The 21,155-nt window shown below is 42.4% G+C and overlaps 1 protein-coding gene across 1 annotated transcript in view; it reads right to left on the bottom strand.

The window, feature by feature from the left end:
* Positions 1–6,342: 6,342 nt before the first annotated feature.
* The window catches only part of USP13 (ubiquitin specific peptidase 13), a 78,131-nt gene continuing 63,318 nt past the window's right edge, over positions 6,343–21,155 (bottom strand). Inside the window, exons 14-21 of the mRNA XM_024204005.2 lie at positions 19,478–19,566; positions 18,989–19,111; positions 16,116–16,142; positions 13,824–13,967; positions 12,935–13,101; positions 11,007–11,169; positions 7,193–7,277; positions 6,343–6,525 (exon numbers count right to left, since the gene is read on the bottom strand). Of these exons, the coding sequence (XP_024059773.1) occupies positions 6,432–6,525; positions 7,193–7,277; positions 11,007–11,169; positions 12,935–13,101; positions 13,824–13,967; positions 16,116–16,142; positions 18,989–19,111; positions 19,478–19,566 (892 nt within the window). The 3' untranslated portion in view covers positions 6,343–6,431. The remainder of the gene's footprint in view (positions 6,526–7,192; positions 7,278–11,006; positions 11,170–12,934; positions 13,102–13,823; positions 13,968–16,115; positions 16,143–18,988; positions 19,112–19,477; positions 19,567–21,155) is intronic.

Below are 21,155 nucleotides of genomic sequence, written 5' to 3'. Positions count from 1 at the left end.
GTCACACTTAGAGGCTTGCTGTGTTAAAGGGGTCACCAGTACAAAAGTTTAAGAACCACTGTTCTAGGTGGAGGGGCCAGGGAGCTCTGTACACTGCTCATGCTTCTAGGCACCACCCCCGCAGCTCCCATTGGCCGTGGTTCCCAGCCAATGGGAGCTGCGGAACCGGTGCTCGGAGGGGAGCAGCACGCGGAACCTCCCTGACTGCCCCTGAGCCTAGGGGCTGCAGGGCAATGCCGGCCACTTCCAGGAGCCGCACAGAGCCAGGGCAGGCAGGGAGCCTGCCTTAGCCCCCCTGCCCGGACTTTTAATGGCTTGGTCACTGGTGCTGACCGGAGCTGCCAGGGTCCCTTTTTGACGGACGTTCCGGTCGAAAACTGGTATCTGGCACCTCTAGGTTCAATAAGCCTGGCTCCTTTACTCCCAGGGCCTACACCTCCACTCCAGTAGGGGAACCCCAGCCTGCCTGCTCCTCTGGGTTCCAGCCCAAGGCCCCTCTGATAAACTGTTAGGGCCTGTTTCTTATGATCCCTCGCTGATTCCCTGGGCTGATTCCTACCTTTGCCTCTTTGCAGGAGTCAGTCATGGAGCTGTGCTCTCCAGTCCTCTCTCACTGAAGTTTCGTCTCTCCCTGCGGCTTGTCCCAGTCTGTTGCCGAGGAGCTTTCTCAGGGTGGTTCCTACCCTCTCTGGCAGCTGCCTGGAACCCTTCCCTCTTGCTGATTCTCCCTTAAGGGGCAGACCCAGGGATAAGCTCCCTGGCGCTCTCTTCTCTCAGCCCCCTATTGGCCTTGCAGTCCTTTCTTTATATGAACTACCAGGTCTGGTTCTCTCCACCTGGGTCTAATCTTTCTCCCCTCTAGGTGCCACATAATGGGCTAATAGGGCTCCCCTTAACCCTGTCACTGCCAGGCTGGAGTTTACACACCCCATCACAGGCCCAAATTCCAATGCTGTGTAAGGTATACTCAGTAAGGCTCTGTGTGGACCATAGTTATGTATGTCAAACCTTTTGCTCTTTGTTAGCCAGGCTGTCAAAAAACAAGACCTCTGTTTGTGTCCCAATTGTCTCCTTCCGACACCAAAACCCGACCATAACAAAGGAATCAGTGGTTTATTTCTAGAGGTTAAAGTACCTTGTGCCATCACCACAGCAACCGCTATATCACTTTTATGAAATGCTCAGGATGTGTCCTTACCCCTCTAATACTTTAAAAGCACAGATCAAGGTCTTGTTACATCCTTTCTCAGCTACTCAGATTTCAGAACCTAATCGCTGCAGGAGGCATTAACGTATTTATCCTCACGACATCCTTGTGAAAGGCAAAGTGCTATGATCCCATTTTACAGATGGGGAACTGAGGCACAGAGACACTCTGGTCTGGGTCTACATTTAAAAAATTAGATCAAATAGCTATGTTGCTCAAGGCTGTGAAAAATTTTGCACCCTGAGGACTGTAGTTAGCTCAACCTAACCCCCAGCATATAGACAGCTGGACTGACAAAATAATTATTCTGTCCATCTACCGTAGCTACCATCTCAGAGAGATGGATTAACTACATTGACAGAAAAAAAAAATCCCTCCGTGCGCATAGGAAGTAGCATAGACATGGCCAGAGGGATTTATCCATGGTCACACAAGAAATCTGTGATAGAGCAAGGAACTGAACGCAGGTCTTCCAATTCCCAGACTAGCACCCTAACCCCTGAACCATCCTTCTTTTCATAGTAATGACAGCCATCCTGCACTCCCCACATACTTAAGGGGCTATGGCCAGTCTGTCCACAAAATTATAGACCCATTGGCCATGGCCATGCCCTAACTTGCCCTCAATCCCTGTGCTTCTGTAGAGAAAGCCATGTCAGAGTCATGTTTGGAATGCTATCTCCTCCTGCATTGTGTCTTTTTATGGCCTAGCCCCACATTGAGCAGCAGAATCCCCCAAAAAGCATTTGTAATTTGATGAAAAGCAGGTCTAATATCTAAAGACGGATTTGAGAGGTTACAGACAAACATTTAGAAAGGCCTAACCTAGAAGAACACAGTAGAAACCTACGTATGAATGGAAGGAGCTTGCACAGATCAATATTGCCAGCCCCACGCATTCAAAGATCAGGTCAGGTCTCTAAAAATCATAAGAGTGGCTTAAAAATCATGAGATTTTTTAAAAATAATACATTTAAGGTTCTACTTGTTTGCTTTTTGAATCTTCAGGGAGCCCTAGGGTCAGGTTTTCAATCTTTTCTCTGCAACTATCAAGGCTAGAAATTACCTTTTTCTTTCTTTTCTTTTTTTAGTTGAGAGTGGAGATTCTCATGTACCTCCTCTGCTCCAGCTGTTGGGGCTTTAAGGAAAACACCAGATATCACAAGGTTCACAACTGTGAGAACTGGCACCACCAAAAGTTGCTCAGTTAACTTGAAGTTTCAAAGGGAAAAAAAAGAGGCAAAAAAGACAACACAATCCCAAAGATGTGAGAATATTTTTTAATTTAAAACAATTGCAACAATATATCATTCATATCCCTTCCCATCTCAAACAAATACTCTCCAAAATGTTACCAGTGCTTCAAGCAAACAATGCCGAATGGTGCAAAATAAACTATTACAAACACTTCCAGGACACAACAGAAAACCTCAAAAGATGTGGAAGGAATCAGAAATTGATCTGATCCGTTAATGGGGGGCGGGGGGAATGGGAGGGGAATAAGAAGGCATTTCCAGTTACAACATGTTTTGCATAGTCGTTCAATGCATCTGAAGTCAGATAGCAGAGAAAACAGAGGTGACTGCCACTGGGATGGAAAACAAAGATAGTAGCTGGAGGTCTGTCTCTAAAAGCTACAATGAAGACCTAATGCATCCATGTCACAAGTTTTACTGCACCTCCATGAGGCTGAAAGTTCCTAAGAAACAGGGCCTGCTTCAGATTTCATTTACACCAGTGTAAATCAGGAATAACTCAGCAGAGGTACTCCAGTGTGGAACTGATAAAAGGGAAAGGAGAATCAGGTCCAAAGACTCCCAGACTGTCTGAAGGCTTTATTATTTTTTAATTAAGATTATATCCTAATTACATTTTAGCCAACAAGATAAAAGGATTTTAAGAATCACATTCTACTTCTGCTTTGAAGAGAGGACACCGTGAATCATAATGGGTTCTAGAGTCCATCAGAAATAAAGCAGGATTTTAAAAAGAGGGGGGGGGATGGGGAATTGTCAAACATTTCCCCTTCCTCCCAAAAGTTTCATAATTCAGAAATTTATAACCAATTCTAACAATAAAACAGCTGTTTGCTTTGTGCCTCTTGATTCATGGTATTCAGCTGATTCAATAACTTGCTTTTTTAGGTTCAAAGACCCAGATCATCAAAGGCATTTAGTGACCTTAATCCCATTGATATCAACGGGAATTAGGAGCTCAAACACCTTTGAGGATCTGGGCCAAAGTGATTCTTTTTCTCAACCTTTACTCCCAAGAAGTTCACAACACAAATAAAAAAAAATAACTTGAAACAGTTACTGGAATCCAGCTGAACCACAAGTCCTCCCATCACCCATTGCTCAAGTCACTCCCTACTGCCCTGATCCAGCAAGGTACTTAAGCATAGGGAGTAGTCGTATTGACATCAATAGGACTACCCACCTTCTTGAAATTGAGCATGCGCTTAAGTGCTTTGCTAAATCAGGACTTAAATGGATCAAACAGGTGTACCTCTCCCTCTAGGTTCCAGAGTCAGATGATGCATCCTAATGTACCAATGTCATTGTTCACCTTTAGTCATATCTTTGAAGAAAAAAGAGAGAAGAAAAAGAATTTACAGTACATTGAATATTTGAAGGCAAAAACAGTGATGAGGGGACAAAATGCACAAACAGCTGGAGAACTTCAAGGTATTTTCAAATGCTATATTTTCATGAAAGATCATTCAGCCTTTCCCCTTTATTGCACCCTGCAGTTTTGCCCACTTGTAGCTTACGCAGCACAAAGGGCTGAACAATACTTGCACTAAAAGGATTTCAGAAGTGCAGACACTAAAAATGCACCTATTACAGCCAGCTAATTTTTTTCTTTTAACTATCACTTTCCAGCTTCTCACCTGCTAGATTTTTAAGTGTGCCTGATGTTAAATATATAATATTAATATCACACACACATGGTCGTTCCAGTTTTAGATATCTCTATATACAAGTAAATGGTTTGTGAGAGTTCATGCTCCATCATTATTCCTAGGAGCTTTGCCATGTGTCCAGTTTAACAATGAGCATGGTAAAGACCCCATGATCTGTAACTTAGCCAAGGTCTCTACATAAAAAGGTTATGCATACCAGACCTTTCCAGTTTATAAATAGCCCTTTAAGTTCATGAGGCAGAGGAGAAAGCTGTCGTTGCACTTCTTTGAAATATAACTGGGCAAGAAAATTATCTTTTCCTTTTTTACTGCCAAAAGCAAAAATAAAAAAAATAAAAACTATCTGAAAGTTCAGCTCCTTCACTTTAAATACAGGATGTGCCACTGCATACTTTCCTGATTCAATTTTCAGAATAGGCAACTGCTAGTGAAAGACACAAATAGCCAAAATACTGTAGGAACAAGTAGATTTGCTGGCAAGTTTTATTTTGTCTACAATAAACTACTTAAGAATGACAAGGCAGATGAATCTTATGGGAGCCACTTTCTAATGTGAAACACCACCATTCTAGTGTCCCTGGAAGGGTGTTAAATAGAGGAAGCTTCCCAGTGATTACGCATCACATACACTACTACAGCATTATTGGACTAGAATTTCTCTCTACATCTAGTACCACTTTTCAGATCAAATACTGATCAGGAAAACTAGGCCTATATTACCATGCTTAGTGATCTATACCAGGCTTTGTTACACTACGGGAACAGTTTTTAGTCAGACATTAAAAAAAAGCCCTAGTTGTAACCAGAATGACATAATTACAACTCCCTGCCTCTCCTGCACTCTGCATGGATTCTTTTGACTGTTCCAACTTATTTTGAGGGATCAGTAATATTATAAGAGGCAATTTTACCAACCGTCTCTCAGCAGAAGCCAACGTACTGTGAACTTTTTTTTTTTTTTTTTGGAAACAAAAAAGAGTACACATTCACCATTGTAATTTTTTTTAAAAACAGAACTATTCAACAACTACAAATTAACACCCCACCCCCACTCACAGGCCCCTTCTTGTTTATGACTCAAATTGAAATAAGGAAACAATATGGGGGGGAAATGGGACAACAAGAGGCCAAAAAACCCCAGAAGCCCATATATAAGGGGTGCATTGTGCAGATCAGATTAACAGTGTGTTTGCAAGTTTCTAGAAAGTTGATACGTTATGAATTTAAAAAAAAAATCAATAAATCAGCAATTTTACCAAGCAATTTCCTCCATCCATGGAAGAAACTTAAATAATTAAACAACCTTTGGCAAAAAGCAGAATTGTACTGCAAGCACTTTGTCATGGAGCCGGTTTCAGCTGGTCTGGGCACAAAATTCTTTGCAACAATTAAAGGGACATTGCTCCTCTTTTTTAACGCCTTTGGAGGAAAATGGTGGTTGTTATTCCTGAGTGGTAGAGTTACTTATCAAATCAGCATATCTGTTTCCTTCAGCCACTTGCAATCCTGAATCTCTTGGGATAATTTAAAAAGCATAACAGGATTTCAAGAAGAGTTTAAAAAAACCCACATTAAATACATAAAATAAAACCCACCATTTCTATTTGGCATAATGCATAGGGCACTGACAAGGGATTAACAGCTTCCAAATTTTGCATTGGTGTGTTTCGATTTCAAGCATCAAGGAGGCAAAACAAAACATTCTGTAGCACTACATTTTAATATACATAGCTATATAAGTCATTCCTTATTGTACTGAAAATAATATCGTGACTGAGGCATATTCTGTGATGGAAAACAGTTTCTCCCCCTTCAATTATACATGAAGCACAGGCAAATTTGTGACATCCAGAACCAGTGTGGACTCTCCAGTTGGAAGCAGTGGGCAGCTACTATTGTAGAACTGTATATTCCCCAAAGGTCTTCTGAGAACATAGCTGAACCACAGGGCAGTAATTGGGTTGTAGTGTAGTTATGAAACAAATGCATATTCTCCATGAGCTATTTGCAAACTCCATTAGTAATCTGCACAGTTTTAAGGTATCCTTTAATGTATATCAATTTAAAATATCCTGCAGTACATCACCACCTAATAGAAATTTCCCTGCTAACACTTAAGAAGGCATCAAATGACTGTGTTTTTAAATAAACTATAAATATCCCATATTTTCCTTTGCTTTTTTGGCAGTCCAAGGTTTTTCTGTTTTTTGTTTTGTTTTTTTTAATTTTTTATACTCTTTTTTTTTGGCAGATTAAAAAGGCTTATGGCTTCTTAAGGCCAAATAACGTATTTGAGGCCTAACTTGGTATCCTACGGTAGAAGTAAATATAGCCCAGGTCTCTGGGAGGTCGTTCTGAGGCACAGACTTTAAGGTCATTGTAGATCACCCATCTGAAATGAAAATAGGAAGGTGAGTATCCAGAGGATTAAAGTGCTGTAATTAATTCCTTTAATAGGGCACCAACAAGACACTAAGGACTTTCCAGATCTCTACCCTTAAAAGCTTAAAATCTAATCAGACAACTTACAAACAAGAGGCACAATGAAAATCAAAGTGATTGGTGAAGGAGGCTTCTTGTTAATTAAGTAATTAAGAAAGGAGAAGGGCATGGAGGCAAACCAGAGATGGTTTCCAGTTGCCAGAAATTAGAGTGCTCGATGCACAGCTAGGGAGGAGGGGGTGGGTGGCAAGCGCAACAGAATCCAAGTTCTGCATCAGCCAGGTCCCTGGTACAGATTAGAGTAGCCTCAGCAAGCACACATATCCCTCTACAAAGAAAACCAGGTTCTATATCAGCCCAGTCCCTAGTATAGATTACAGTAGCCTCAGCATGCACACACACACACACTCTCTCTCACTTGCACACACACACTTACAAGGAAAACCAAGCGCAGTTCTATATAACATTTGTAGCCTTCATTCCACTGACTGAGTGAGATAACAGAAATGTATTGCGTGATAACAAACACTCGTATATTTTTGTATGGGGACATGCTATGCAGAAGCTGCCTGCCATCCAGAAACCAAATCTTTCCTTCCTTTCCCAAAGCCACTCACCTTCCTTCTTTTTTGAGGTGGGAAACATAGTGGCCACTCATTGTGGATGTTCCCATGTGGCTGATGAATCCAAAGAGCTCATACCCTGCGTAAGAAATATCAGAGGTGATGAATGTCACTCCTCCATTGCTGACACCGCAGCACAGAGCCAAGGGACAATTTTTTTTTAAACAGAAAAGCATTTTCAGATATATAAGCACCTTTGATTCAGACCTCACATCCCAAAAAACACTTTCTATTAACCCAGCAGTAGATGTCCCCTTTCACGTGTAGCACTTACCTTCACCAAACATGAATGCACCACAAACCAACACATGTCTGGGTACAAACAACACTGTCTGAATCAGCTTATACCTATGAACATATGACCAAATCTATGAAAGACAAAACGGACAGGACAAGGGTATGGATTTCAACCTTGATGCACACAAGACATCACTGAAATGTAAGATACACTATTTAGATACAGCCCGGTCAAAGGGTGGTGAAAATTGGCTCTGCACACAAATTAGTTGAGTTCATAGGTATGAATGTTTGAACTCCTTTAAATCAAATGAAAAAGACAGGGACTATACCCTAGAATAGCCTATGGTCAGAGGACACACTGAGTCCTCCGTATGGCTTCTAACACCATCACCCGCACAAACATACATAATTTTTAAAATTTTGGGGAAGCCCTTGGATAATAATTTCAACAGCTTCAGCATATTATGCAAGCATGGCTTCTCAACAGGAAGAAAACCATGAAGAGTTCATTGTTAGGACAATTGAAGAGAAGGCTTTTGTGCACAGCAGGGATGGAGATCTTACTCTGTATTTTTTTATGCCACACAGTATAACTAGACTTGGAATGATTAGATATGTATTGGTAAATATTGATTTCACCATATGCACACAAATTGATGAACATATATTTACATTGATAATCATCTAAATTTACAAATTGGCAAAAGGAAGAAAAATGCTGTTTGAGAACTTACTAAGGTCAAAATCCACAGATTTAGACTTTTGAATTAGGCTTGTTACAAGTGGACTAGCAAATCAATAGTAAAAACAGGTATGATTTGTCAATGTAAGGATATTTACTTCATATATTTTGACATGTGATGTTGACAATTTGTATTTTAACTATTTGATTTAACTTTTTGAAACTCAACATCTACTGCCATTAAATAATGACACACACTCCTTCCCCCAAAATTTCCAACAACTGTGAAAATTTAAATTGACAAAAATCAGGCAGTGGGGAGCTTAACAATAGCCATCAGTATTAATTATCCAGTGAAATTATTTAAAAAATGGAATTCTGCCAAGCCTAAATACACCCATGACCAAAATTAAACAGATTACACTCCTTCAAACAACTGGCTAATGGGAATGACTTGGGTTTTGACCCAGAGAGGGAGTTCTGAGGCCATTTTACTGCATCAGAGTATATTCTCGGAATCTCAGACAATCAAAACAGGGTCACATCCTCCAAAGTCTGATTACACATATCTAATTCCCATGCTCTTCATTGTAAACCTCCACTCTAAATATATTCACTGTCCCCAAGCTTGGTCTTTACTAGGTAACACTTGTAATAGTTACAGTGAAGTATTATTTAAAAGTTATTATTAAAAACTTATTAAAAAGCTACAAGAGAAACAAAATCAAACAATTATTTGATGTGGTCTTTAGACTATTTTTGTAAGAATATTACAGTGATGATAACCTAGGGGACAGAAATAGACAGGTGGAGCGAGCATACACACTGCTGTTACTAATGTGGGGGTGTAGCGGGGTGGTCACTCGCTCTAGCCCAGAAAGGGTTAAAGCCAGCCTGGGGAGAGGGCTGAGGCTGGGAAGGAAAGCCTGGGCTGATTGGGGAAGGCAGTAACAGCTGGGGCCACGCCCCAATCAGGCCCAGCTGGCCCCTATAAGAGGCTGTGAGCCAGAAACCCAAGCAGACTCTCTCTAGCTTCTGAGAGGGAGGGACCTGGCTGCAGGGACCTGAGCAGAGTATCTGGAGTGGAGCAGGGCTGGGGAAAGGCCAAGGGAGCCGGGGAGCTCCAGCCTAGGAAAGCCCCAGGCTGCAGGCCTGGTAAGGCCTATTAGGTAGTGGGTTGCAGGGGCAGCAGGTCTGAACCCCTTTGCCTGTGATGAGTGGCTGATACTGCAGTCTACCCCAGGGAACGGGGCTAGATGGAAACTGGGCAGTAGCCAAGACTGAGGTGAAGTGGGGGTAGTGGGTGGGGGTTCCCCTGGGAGGGGGAGACCCAGAACTGTGGGGGTACTGCCAGGGGGCAGCACCCAGAGAAAGGGGCACCGGGGTCCTGGGAGGCACACGGGGCCAGTGGCAAGGCTGATCACCAGCCTGCAGGGGGCGGTCCAGGACTCTGGAAGAGCTAATTCCGATGGACAACCAGCAGGAGGCGCCGCAGCGGTGAGTCCAGACTGTTACAGGGGGTATTAAAGTTCTTTAGAAAGGCAATGTTAAATGCTATTCACTATCCTAAAATGACCATTGTGCTGCAGTAACCCAGTGCATTTAGATTTATGATCATTCTTTGCCTTTTTTACATTCCTGGGCTGCTGTACAATAGCCCCACCTTGTGGTTTACTTAGCTCTATTACTTCTGACAATGAGATCCTCAGAGGAAAACCAGTAGAGAAATCAATGAAGTCATGCATGGATATGTAGGATAATGATTCCTATTAAATGGATTATCAGATTACATATCAACTAAAAGGCCTAGAGCTCAAGTGGTTTGTAATAACAGCAGAATCCTTAGGTTGATTAGCTTTTAGGGAATTTTTGTATTTTCCCCCTCATAATGAAAGAAGGAAATTATATTTTATGCAGAGTAGGCGAGTAAAGGATACCCAGTGACGCTGGGGACAACAAGATTTTCAGGCGGCGATGCACTGTGAAAGCAGATATATCAATGCCAACACAAGAGCATGAGGATTATTGCACTGCGACATAGAATCACAGGGTTAGAAGGAACCACAAGGGTCATCTAGTCTAACCCCCTGCCAAGATGCAGACATGAGGGCAACAGGGTTCTGGGAGGTTTTGCCTGAATTTGCCTACCCCTTTTGCAGGCAAAAATCAACCTTTTCCAAGGCTCTGCCTACATTAAGGAAATGAGAGCCAAATATCAATGGAGTTACATCAGTGTAACCCCTAATGTAGGCTGGTTGCACCAGCCCAGTTTAATCTGGTAATTTACCAAAGTATTTTATACCAATGTAAATCATGCTGTGTACTGGTTTCATGTGCCCATGTTAGGGACACGCACTAGAGTGACTAGATAGCCAATGTAAATCCGCTACATTTCTTTAGTGAAGACAAGGCCTAAGAGAGATTTTCAGCTATTGTAAGTGGGGCACAGATTCTCCTCTCACAGAAGCAGCAGTGAAGAAAGAAGTGACTCATCAAATGGTCTGGAAATAAGAATGGGAATCCTAATACTGTGCAGTTCTATAGCACATTTTCATCCAGGAACGCCAAAGCACTTTGCAAACCGTAAGCCTCTCAACAGCCTTGAGAAACTGGAATCATCCTCATTTTACATATGGGGAAGCTGAGGCCCAAATAAGTCACATGACTTGCCCAAGGTCTTTCTCTCTCTCTCTCTCTCACACACACACAGAGTGGCACAGACAGGATTAAAAACAAATTGTTTGGACTTCACTCCAAACACTCAGTGAAGCTCATTTTTTGCGCACGCGCGCGCGAGAGAAGAGCTCTAGATATAATATATAAGATGGACATGAGGGTGCAACATTGCAGCATGATAGCTAAAGCCACTACTCGAGGGGAACTTACTTCCAGACCCATCTTTGATCCTGGGCCCCTCTGAACCTGCTTCTGCAAGGATGTTGGCATTAGCATTATTTTCCATATCCATCACATCTGAAGCAGACTCGCTTTCCTCTTCGGGCTCAGGGTGGCTGAAGATCCAGTCCAGTGCATGCTCCAAATTATTATTCTGGCAGTCAAATGAGCAAAACACCAGCCATTAGTGCGTTCACCAACATTGTAGCTGCCATACAAACACTGATCTTTAAATAAGCAGAACAAGGACTGAGATCAACAGCATTCAGCACATTTGAGCTAGACACACTGCCTCTATGAAAATGAGTATTCAGCAGGCACTGTGCAAGTCTCCTGACCTAGGACTATAATTGGATTTGTTTAGTACTAAATGATTCCCTGCAGCATTTTCAGCACCACATGGACTGAATGGTTCTTTGCTCAGTGTTCTATATGCCGTTGCCAATAATGATAGGGTGCTGGATTACACAGGATAACAGTATTAATTTAAGCACACGGGCTTTCAAAGTTATATTTGATGCGAAAAGTGGCTGTATCAGTCCTATAAATAATCACAATGATTTAGATGGAGCCAGCATTCAGAATTTGGTTTCCAAAGCTGTAATTTCCAATGCACCTTCCCTCCCCCACCATGCTGGATAAAAAATGGCTGGGATTGGGATTTTGGTTCTAATAAATGGCTTAAAGTGAAGCCAGTTTAAATCTTTCAATCCCTGTTAAATCAAAATAGTAGTTTACAATACACACAAAATGCAGGAATGGTGACATTTGTAATTGCCCTCTACCTAATTTGATAGGCATATTCCCTTGTTGGAGCAGAAGGTTTGCTTACCACTACTTATGTTGTAAGCTCTTTGGGACAGGGGCAGTCCTTTTGTGCTGTTTTTGTACAGCACCTAGCACAATGGGGTCCTAGTCTATGACTGGGACTCCTAGGTACCATGGCAATGCAACCAATAGGTCCTGGGAAGTCAGACAGGAAAGAGTAAGTGATTTGGCTAGGAAAGGCCTGAATTGCACTGTTCTTCAACAGACACTGCCAGCCACCGATGCTAGCATCCCAACCAGCATACAGGAATAAAAGTGAAAGCCAGTGCCCTAGTCCTATGGTTTCTGCATTCAGATCACAAATATTGTGCAAGCCACAGAACTACACATGAAAGGGAAACTGCCGTCTGTGAGTGACTACGCTTCTTGGAGCGCTCCTGCACATCACACTGGATGGGAGCCCAGCAACATAGCTGGGAAGAGGCAGTGCAGCCCAGGAGTTGCTGTCTGAGGAAGTATTAGTATTAATGGGAAATTACAGCATAGAAAAGAAGGCAGAAGAGCCCAATGTTAACTCCCCCTCCTCCCTGGTTATCATCCCACATGGAGGTGGGCTTTGGAGAGGCACAGAACAGATGTAAAGAGAAACAACGGTAAAGACTCCCGTCTCTCCAGCACCCAGAAAGAGGCCTTTCCTCTCTCGTGGTGGGTGTCTCTTAGGGGCCACAAGATCGCTGTACCTGGATAACTGTGGGTGGTGAGTCAGAACACAGTCATGTGAGATGGGATTGCAACTCTTCAACAAACACCCCAAAGAAAGTAATTGGGGAGCACCCCATCCTCAGGACACACTGCTCTCATGCACCCAGAATGCTTCAGAACAGATAGGAAGGGGAGTCAAGTTCTTCTTATCTTCCCCTTCTTTGTCACATCCAACTTAATACTCACCTGAAATCCATATACCCTTGCTCCTCACCCCTGTCACAATCTATCTTGGGGGCCAACCTTGCCTCAGGACCCCATTCTCCTCGCTTCCCCACATCCACCAGCAAATTATGAATTTCTTCATGAGCACATCTCATGAGTTTCCTTGCACATGTGTCTTTTCAGCCTTAAAAAAAAAAAAATCCAAAATTTCTCTGGGGACTCACTGTTGCTTTGAGTGCTTGAATAGCTACATTCCTCTGGAATCCCATGGAGGTGATGAGAGCTACCATCTCTTCTGGAGGCTGGTTATCTAACCCAATAGCCCCTAGACCAGCTGCTCCGGCAGAAGCAACTCCCCCATAGCCAGGTATAGCTAATGGCTCTGCAAAATCTGGAAAAGACAAACAGTTCACTTTTTTACCCCATCAATACATACCCAAACAATGAATGGAAGCTCAAGAATAGCAACAATACCTGTATAAAGTTCATTTCTATGGGCCAAATCTGGACAGGAGGGGCATCGAAGGCCCAAAAAAGCAGGAAGAGGAGTATGCACATGAGAAAGGCATGTATGTGGATTCTTCCACACTGTGCTGCCTGGAACAGCTCAGTGTGCTACAGAGGTGAAACCAATGCAGCAAGGCTACATGGTGGCACATCCAGGGAATAAAGAAGCCAGGTTTATCATAGCAAGGCCCAACATGAAACCCAAGTACCAGACAACCCATACTTGGTAGGCACATAGCTGCATACCCAACTCTGCTCCCAAGACCAGCAGCAAGGGGCTGTAGATCCACCATTGCTTTTCGGCACCAGCTACTTTGTCACTGGGGACAGGATACCTCTTTTGGTGCAACATGGGTGTGCTGTGCCTTCTCCGGGCAATGGGTGCCCGGTGTGTGTTCAGAGGATTGGATTCTGTATCGGGTTTATAGTAATGAGTACTAGTCCTACCAACACTATGGCACATCAGGAGAATGACAAGTCTGTGTTCTCTAGTTTTCAAAGGGATATGATACGATTTGTTTGCCATGCATGGTGTTACAATTTATATTGACTCAAGTAAGATGCACAGCAGAGTGAGGTCTCATTCAAACCCTTGAGACTACTGACCCGGTTCTTCCATGTGTGCAATGATCCAGTTGAAAGCCACTTCGGCACCCATGTTTCCTGTATAGTATACAGCTTTCCGACAGGCTTCCAAGGGAAAACCCATCTCTGCTAGCTGCATCACTGAAGATTCATCAATATCCGGAGCTACAAGAGAGGATACTCTAATAAGTAGCGTCACAATCAGCCCATTCCTGTAATATTTGTTATTGTATAGGATGCTACTTCCTATATATTGTATTACTGGGTTTGTTTTAACACTGCAGGGAACAAACATCCATTACAAAAAAGCAGCTTTATGCAAATCACTATAATGGCAATTAGTGATTTATTTATAGCTTTTTATCTTAATGATTTACACAGAGCGTCTTTCGCCCTGAGTAATTCCCTAAGTGTTTTACAGAAAGCATTTATAGGAAACAAGTCACCCACCACTGAAGTGCAGGCCCGTCAGAGATTTGCAGTTTCTAAGGCTTGGTCTACACTTACCCCCAATTCGAACTAAGGTACGCAACTTCAGCTACGTGAATAACGTAGCTGAAGTCGAAGTACCTTAGTTCGAACTTACCTCGGTCCACACGCGGCAGGCAGGCTCCCCCGTCGACTCCGCGGTACTCCTCTCGTCTAGCTGGAGTACCGCAGTCGACGGTGATCACTTCCTGGTTCGACTTATCGCGTCCAGACAAGACGCGATAAGTCGAACCCAGAACTTCGATTGCCAGCCGCCGAACTAGCGGCTGGGTGTAGATGTACCCTAAGCGTACTAGATCTGCCACTATTGGTACATGGACAGTCAATTCTGTAATGACACCACGTCTGATGTAGTGGAGCACAAGTAACTTATCTGCAGCAGTGACACTTGGTGAAGACACCTCAATACTCTGAATACTGTAGCTCTCTCTCTCTCTCTGACTATAACGGCTTTTACAAGCACCTGTGACATTCTGTTTAGAAATCATTCTAATTTTTTTGTCAAGTTGTCTCCATAGTGAGACATTGGCTAAAATCCTCCAGACCAGCAAATTATAAAAGACACATGATAGGACCAATCTAGTCCCTTTGAGGACTGTAGCAAAACTCCCATCGATGTCAATAGGTGAAGACTGCTCCTCACTTTGTTCAAAGTTTCGTTAAGGCCTCCCATATCACTTAAGACCTGGGGCATAAATCACAGGGACAGCTTTATGTAAACTCTCTGTACTGGTGTGAATTTCACCTTATATGAAAAGCAGCTACTGCTTTTGCTCTGTAGCTACTTTTCAAATATAAATATAATGTATTTCTTTTTGGTGGTGGGGTTGCATTTTAACAGTGGAGCACAGAACAACACTGTGATTTGGAGACAAAAAACATAATCCCCCCCCAAAATGTTCCAACTAAGCAACACTATTGTTCAGTATTTCACATGAAGCTAGCACCTGGGTATGTACTCTGGCAGCAAGCCCGAGTTGCCGCTCAAGTTACACTGCTGTTTTTAGCTCAAGCAGAGCTAGCGTGGATATGTCTACATGAGCTGGGACTCAGACCTCCCACTCAAATATAGGTGTATCCTCAGTGTTCTAGCAAAGATCCAAGGTGTTGGATCAGATCATGGCATACAAATTACAACTGTGATGTAGCAGGATCAGGGACAACAATTTTATAACCAGCCCCCTCAATTCCCTTCCCCATTTGCAGTTTAGATGAGCCCTGCATGGGCAATATCAATGTTTAAAGAATACGAAGTGGCATCTCTGAAAAACATACCGACAACCTCCTAAACTGGGGCCTCATCCACAGCCCATTGACATTGGCATTAATTTCAATGCACTTTGGATCATGCCCCACATACACTTTAAAAATTGAGCTTTTTAATCTAAAACTATCCTAAATTGCTACTAATAAAACTCCAAAAGAAAAATCACATATGTAATTTCAGAGCACCTCTTCCAATCCAATTAACTGTGTTGTCATTGTTTAACTGAAAACAAAGTGCATCTGGCTCAAATCTTTTACACCAAGATTTAGTCCAAAGTGAATTAACCCCAAGTTATAAAAATGGGACTTCACACCAGAAATTGTGGCTGCTCATGTGTTGGGCACCACACTGCTACGATAGGTCCTTCAGATACCCAAATGTGTGCAAGTCAACGCTGGAACAAGTACAACACTGAAGTGTTACGTAAATGCACACAGAGAAAAGCGCCATGCATATCTGTGTAGACAGAACTACCATTAATTGACTATAGCACATGGATGTGTTTGAACAGCCAAAACATCAGCACAATGTGATGGGGAGAAAAAGGAGATACATACGCTCCATGAAATGGTTCATCATGCGATCTGGAAATTGAGAAAGAAAAATAAGGAGAAGTGAGTTTGCATGACAGTCAGTTACGCTCTACATTGGAAAGAAAGAGGGCCAATTTTGTGGGTAATAAAAAAGTCTGGTGCCCTAAGGGCAGCGTGCGCTGTGCTGACGGAAGCTCACAAAGATCATCTCATGCTTATTAAAGTAGAGCATCACTGGTGTTGTAATCCAATAATAAATGGGATAATTACTGGCCTAACCCCATTTAAACCAGGAAGGCCATGATGCTATGAATATTGTACCACCAAACTGAACTGCTTCTTTCCCCAAAATATAATCTGCACACCCAGACATTACAGGATGGGCATGGTTAGCTGATTCTTTATGTAAAGCAAGAGGCTGGAATTGAGAGGGCACAAGACTAACAAAATGAGATAGTGGACACATTGAAAAGTTTTACTTGCACTTGAGGACGTTAAAACCAGGAGTTCCTAATGTAGCATTTATTCCTTCCTTGAATTTAGCCATAATGCTAGTAACCCTCATCCCTTTCCTAGCCCTCCTCAAAGCCCATTTGTTCTTTGATGCTTATGTAACAGCCACTATCTAGGCCGACACATCAGTGATAGAACTAGACTTGTTACACATACACTGACCCGTGGGTTATACCTACAAGAAATTGGCCAAATAGGTATGGCTGGGAAGAGGGGTCAGTTAGTCTAGTTGAGGTACATGTTACATATAGAAAGGCACATACAAACTGTCTGTATTAAGATTTGAGTGAACCCCTCTCCCAGCACCTTTTGCAAGTTGCTTGTTTCATTAGAATGCAATGTCTCTGGTAGCTGAATCAGTAAGTAAACCTCATAGCAAGAGGCCATGATGCAGGAAGACCAGAATGGATGAAGTGAGGCAGCAAAAGCTGTCTGAAGTTTTATTTTCATTTATAAAAGGTAAAGCGCCAATTTTTTTAGCCTTTACAAGTGAAAATGCAAGTTTCAAGGAGGCTGAGATGCCCAGAAAGCCATGGTAAACCATGGGGAGTAGTCTGGAGAGGGGAAACAAAATTGAAATCACTATACGTCTGTGTATTCCTCTACTCTAACACCAAAATACATTTTAGAGATTGGCATTCTTCCATGTTTGGAAAGCTCACTGCAGTAACAGCACTATTAGTACCCAAGTAAATAAATGAGCCAATCCTGTAATGTGAGTAGCATCATCCCTTCTAGTATCACATTAAATATTTAAACACCAAAACGCAAGTCATCATAAAGCAAATTTCAATAATCTGTGTCTAAGGTCATAGGATAATAAAGAGAATTTACTAGCTACAAAACATTTCACTGTCAGGGCGAAGTGGGGAGGAAGCAAGCTCTAATATTGCTTTTACTGGACAGGCTTGATCTAGAAATGGATTATTTCAAGAAGATGTCACATTGAGTTAAACATTTGTAGTAGTGTCTAGCACAAAGGGATCCTGGCCCATGACTGGGGCTCCTTAGTGTACTGCAATACAAATAATAAATAATGATTCTTGCTCTTTACAATGAAGAAGTGGCAGACTTTCAGACTTAACCTATGGAAGGACATTTAGTGTCTTTCCAAGTTTTATTTTGGAGAAGTTCTATGTCTTGTGTTATAAAGGAAGTCAGACTAGATGATCACAATGGTCCCTTCTGGTCTTGGAATCTATTAATCTACATAACCCCTTGTGTGTTAAACATAGTTGTGCTGCAGATTAAGGAATCTGGTTTGAAGAAGTGCACTGTTCCCCTTCAAGTACACCACCAACAAGCAATGTTTGGTCTGATACATGCTAATAGATGGTGCTGGGACTGGATAAGATGATGTCGAGATCCTAAGGCAAGAACCCTATTGCCCGACTTAAGGCTCCTGAGAGCAAGGACCATGCCTTGTACCCCAGTGAACACACATTAGATGATGATTATTATTCAGCCACAGCCACACCAAGGTTAATTTATCATTGGTTTTTATATGGCAGTTAGCACAAAAACCATGGTAAGTAGGTTCAGATATATATGCCCCCAAAAGCAAGAAATGACTGGGCTGAATTTCCACTCCACTTTTGGCACCCACCACTGATTCCACAGTAGGCATCCGAGCTGAAGTTACATTCCCTATGGGCTGGAATAAATAAGCATGACGATTCCATGAGACTCAATGGGAACCATGAGCCTGTACTCAAAGGCTGAATCTGGCCCCTCTATATCTACTACACACCAATGAGTGCGAGCTCTTCAGAACAGGGATTGTTTTTCCGTTATGCATATGTACAATGGGGCCTAATCCTTGATTGCTTCTAAGGTGCTATTACGACACAAATAACACCAATACTAATAATGAGGGGTACTAGGAAGTAAGTGCTCTCTGAGTGATGCCACTGAAAGTCCTAGAGTCAAGCCCTACAGACTCTCCTAGATGTACTTAGGATCTAGACACCTGTAAAGATTCTAGAGGGAATGAGAGCACAAGCTGGGGACGGTGAAAAAGGGAATTAAAATATTCAGTTATCGTCTTGCAGAGAACAGTGTGAATTCCTTATACTATCAACAGGATTAAGTTAATTCAAGGCTGCTTAAGAGGTGTGACAGCAGCATCCATGGCATGATTTTCGACCAATAGGAGCTGCGGGTGCTCAGCCCCTTTAAAAAAAAGTGCATTATTATTAGTCTGTCCCAATCCTATCTACGTTCTAGTCTCATTCACAGAGTCATGCTTCTGGGCCTGCACAGGTGGAGTATAGCAGCCAAAAAGAGGCTTCACATGAACCAGCAGAGAGGTGAAGAAAAAGACTAACTATCCAAGCAGAGGAAGGCGGGATGGAAGGAGAGATCCTGGAGGTAGAGGACAGTACCTTTGGGGTCATCAGGAATGATAATGGGCGGAGCCATGTCGGGAAGTTCCTCTTCTCCTGGTTGTAGTCCCGTGGCACGGAGGTGATTGATGTCTAGTAGGTCTGGCATGTCTACGGAAACATCTGCAAACCCAGAGAGGAAAAGATTATTGATGCATTCTAGCACATGTACACTGTATTGCAATTTACATGCTATAGCGAGTGGAACTCAGTAACACGCTACAAACACGGCCACGATTCTCTTCCCTTAAACTGTTAGTCGGAGTCACCAATGAGAAGTTCAGGACACTTTTTAAAGGACACTTTTACAATGAAAAGTGACTATGTAAAATTGGCTTCTTATTCCCCAGATCTGGGGTTCTGGTCTGGCCCTTTATGAAAAGAGGAGCCCACTGGATTTTGTAACAAACTCAAGCCTCGCCAATGTACATATGCCTTCCAAGAGAACCTGGACCGAACGAGGGAGAGGAAAGCATGCAAGATACATACCAAGCTTTTGGGGTATCCAGTCAAGGCCAAAGGTGAACTTCTTTATCTGCACTACCAGGTACTCAGGAAATGAAGCAAAGCGAGATGTTCTGGGAAACACAAGAAAGTTATGTCAATAAAACAGGGCAACAAGATTACAGAACACAGATTGCCATGTCTCAGACCACAGTCTAAGCCACATTAACATGAAAAGTTTTACACCTGTGGGTATGTCTACACTGGAATTAAACACCCGTGGCTGGCCCATATCAGCTGACTCAAGCTCATGGGGCTCAGGCTAAGGGGTCATTTTATTGTGGTGTAGACATTCAGGTTCAGGCCACAGCCTGAGCTCTTGGACTGGAGCCCAAGCTTTGGGAACCTCCCTGTTGCGGGGATACATATTCAGTGCTATTTGTTCACCCAAGTAGCTCCAAATAAAAATATGAATCATGTGGCTGGAATTTTAGGGCATTAGGTTGAAAATACAGGTTACATAGGATCTAAAGATGACACTGTGATTTTTATATATATGACATTATCTTTTTACAAATAGGAACATTGGCTATTAGGTAATCTACCTACAAGCACCCAAATACCCCAATGCTGTTTCTAAATGAGATCTACAGATGAAAAGGACTATATCAGGGGTTGGCAACCTTTCAGAAGTGGTGTGCCGAGTCTTCATTTATCCACTCTGATGTAAGGTTTCGCGTGCCAGTAATACATTTTAACGTTTTTAGACGATCTCTTTCTATAAGTCTATAATATATAACTAAACTATTGTTGTATGTAAAGTAAATAAGGTTTTTAAAATGTTTAAGAAGCTTCATTTAAAATTAAATTAAAATGCAGAGCCCCCCAGACTGGTGGCCAGGACCCGGGCAGTGTGAGTGCCACTGAAAATCAGCCTGCATGCCGCCTTCGGCACACGTGCCATAGGTTGCCTGCCCCTGGACTATATGAATTCTCACTATTTTTGCAACAATTTAATGTTTAATATTAAATTGTTAAATTAAGGAAAACAAAGTGTTTTTCTTTATTTTTGTACAAATGTATTTGAAGACCTGTTTTGTTTTGCTTTTAAATGCAACCTAATCCTGCCTCTGTTTAGAACAGCAGAATTTTCTTTACTACCATGGGACATGCTCACAGTTAATGTATGAAACACTTTGGTTTTTCTTACATTCTTTCCCTCCAAGTGTGTTTGTCTGCCTGTTTTCTATATGGTGCAGTTGGTGAAACTGTACACTAAAGAGTATGACCAATTGCTGGCATTGCTAACAATAGAAGGCAGTCTACCAAAACAGACCAGTTGCTGAGCCCAGTTCTTCATTACTATTGAAGACACACTGAAGCTTCTGTAATACCCCAACTGTTTAACACTTCTTCTTGGCATAAAGCTACACCCCCTGTGGCTGTATCCCTCCTTCTATTCTCCTTTGACCTCCCAATATTTTCTGTGTCCGAGCCCTTTTTATTACATTTTCCGTCTGACTTTAGATTGTAAACCGCATGGAGGCAGGTTCCTCCTCTTTATATTTGCCTGTAAAACACCATGCAAAGTGACACCATATAAGTAACAATAATTAAGTATTACAAATGTATCCTAACTCTACAACACTGATAGTCATGCTGGGGTATTTTGGCTGAGGCATTTGATACGGTCTCGCATGATATTCTTATCGACAAACTAGGC

This window comes from Terrapene carolina, unplaced genomic scaffold (genome assembly GCF_002925995.2).
Source record: "Terrapene carolina triunguis isolate 2854851 unplaced genomic scaffold, T_m_triunguis-2.0 Scaffold88, whole genome shotgun sequence".
Taxonomy (NCBI): Eukaryota; Metazoa; Chordata; order Testudines; family Emydidae; genus Terrapene; species Terrapene triunguis.
This window is presented reverse-complemented; position numbering and strand designations above follow the sequence as displayed.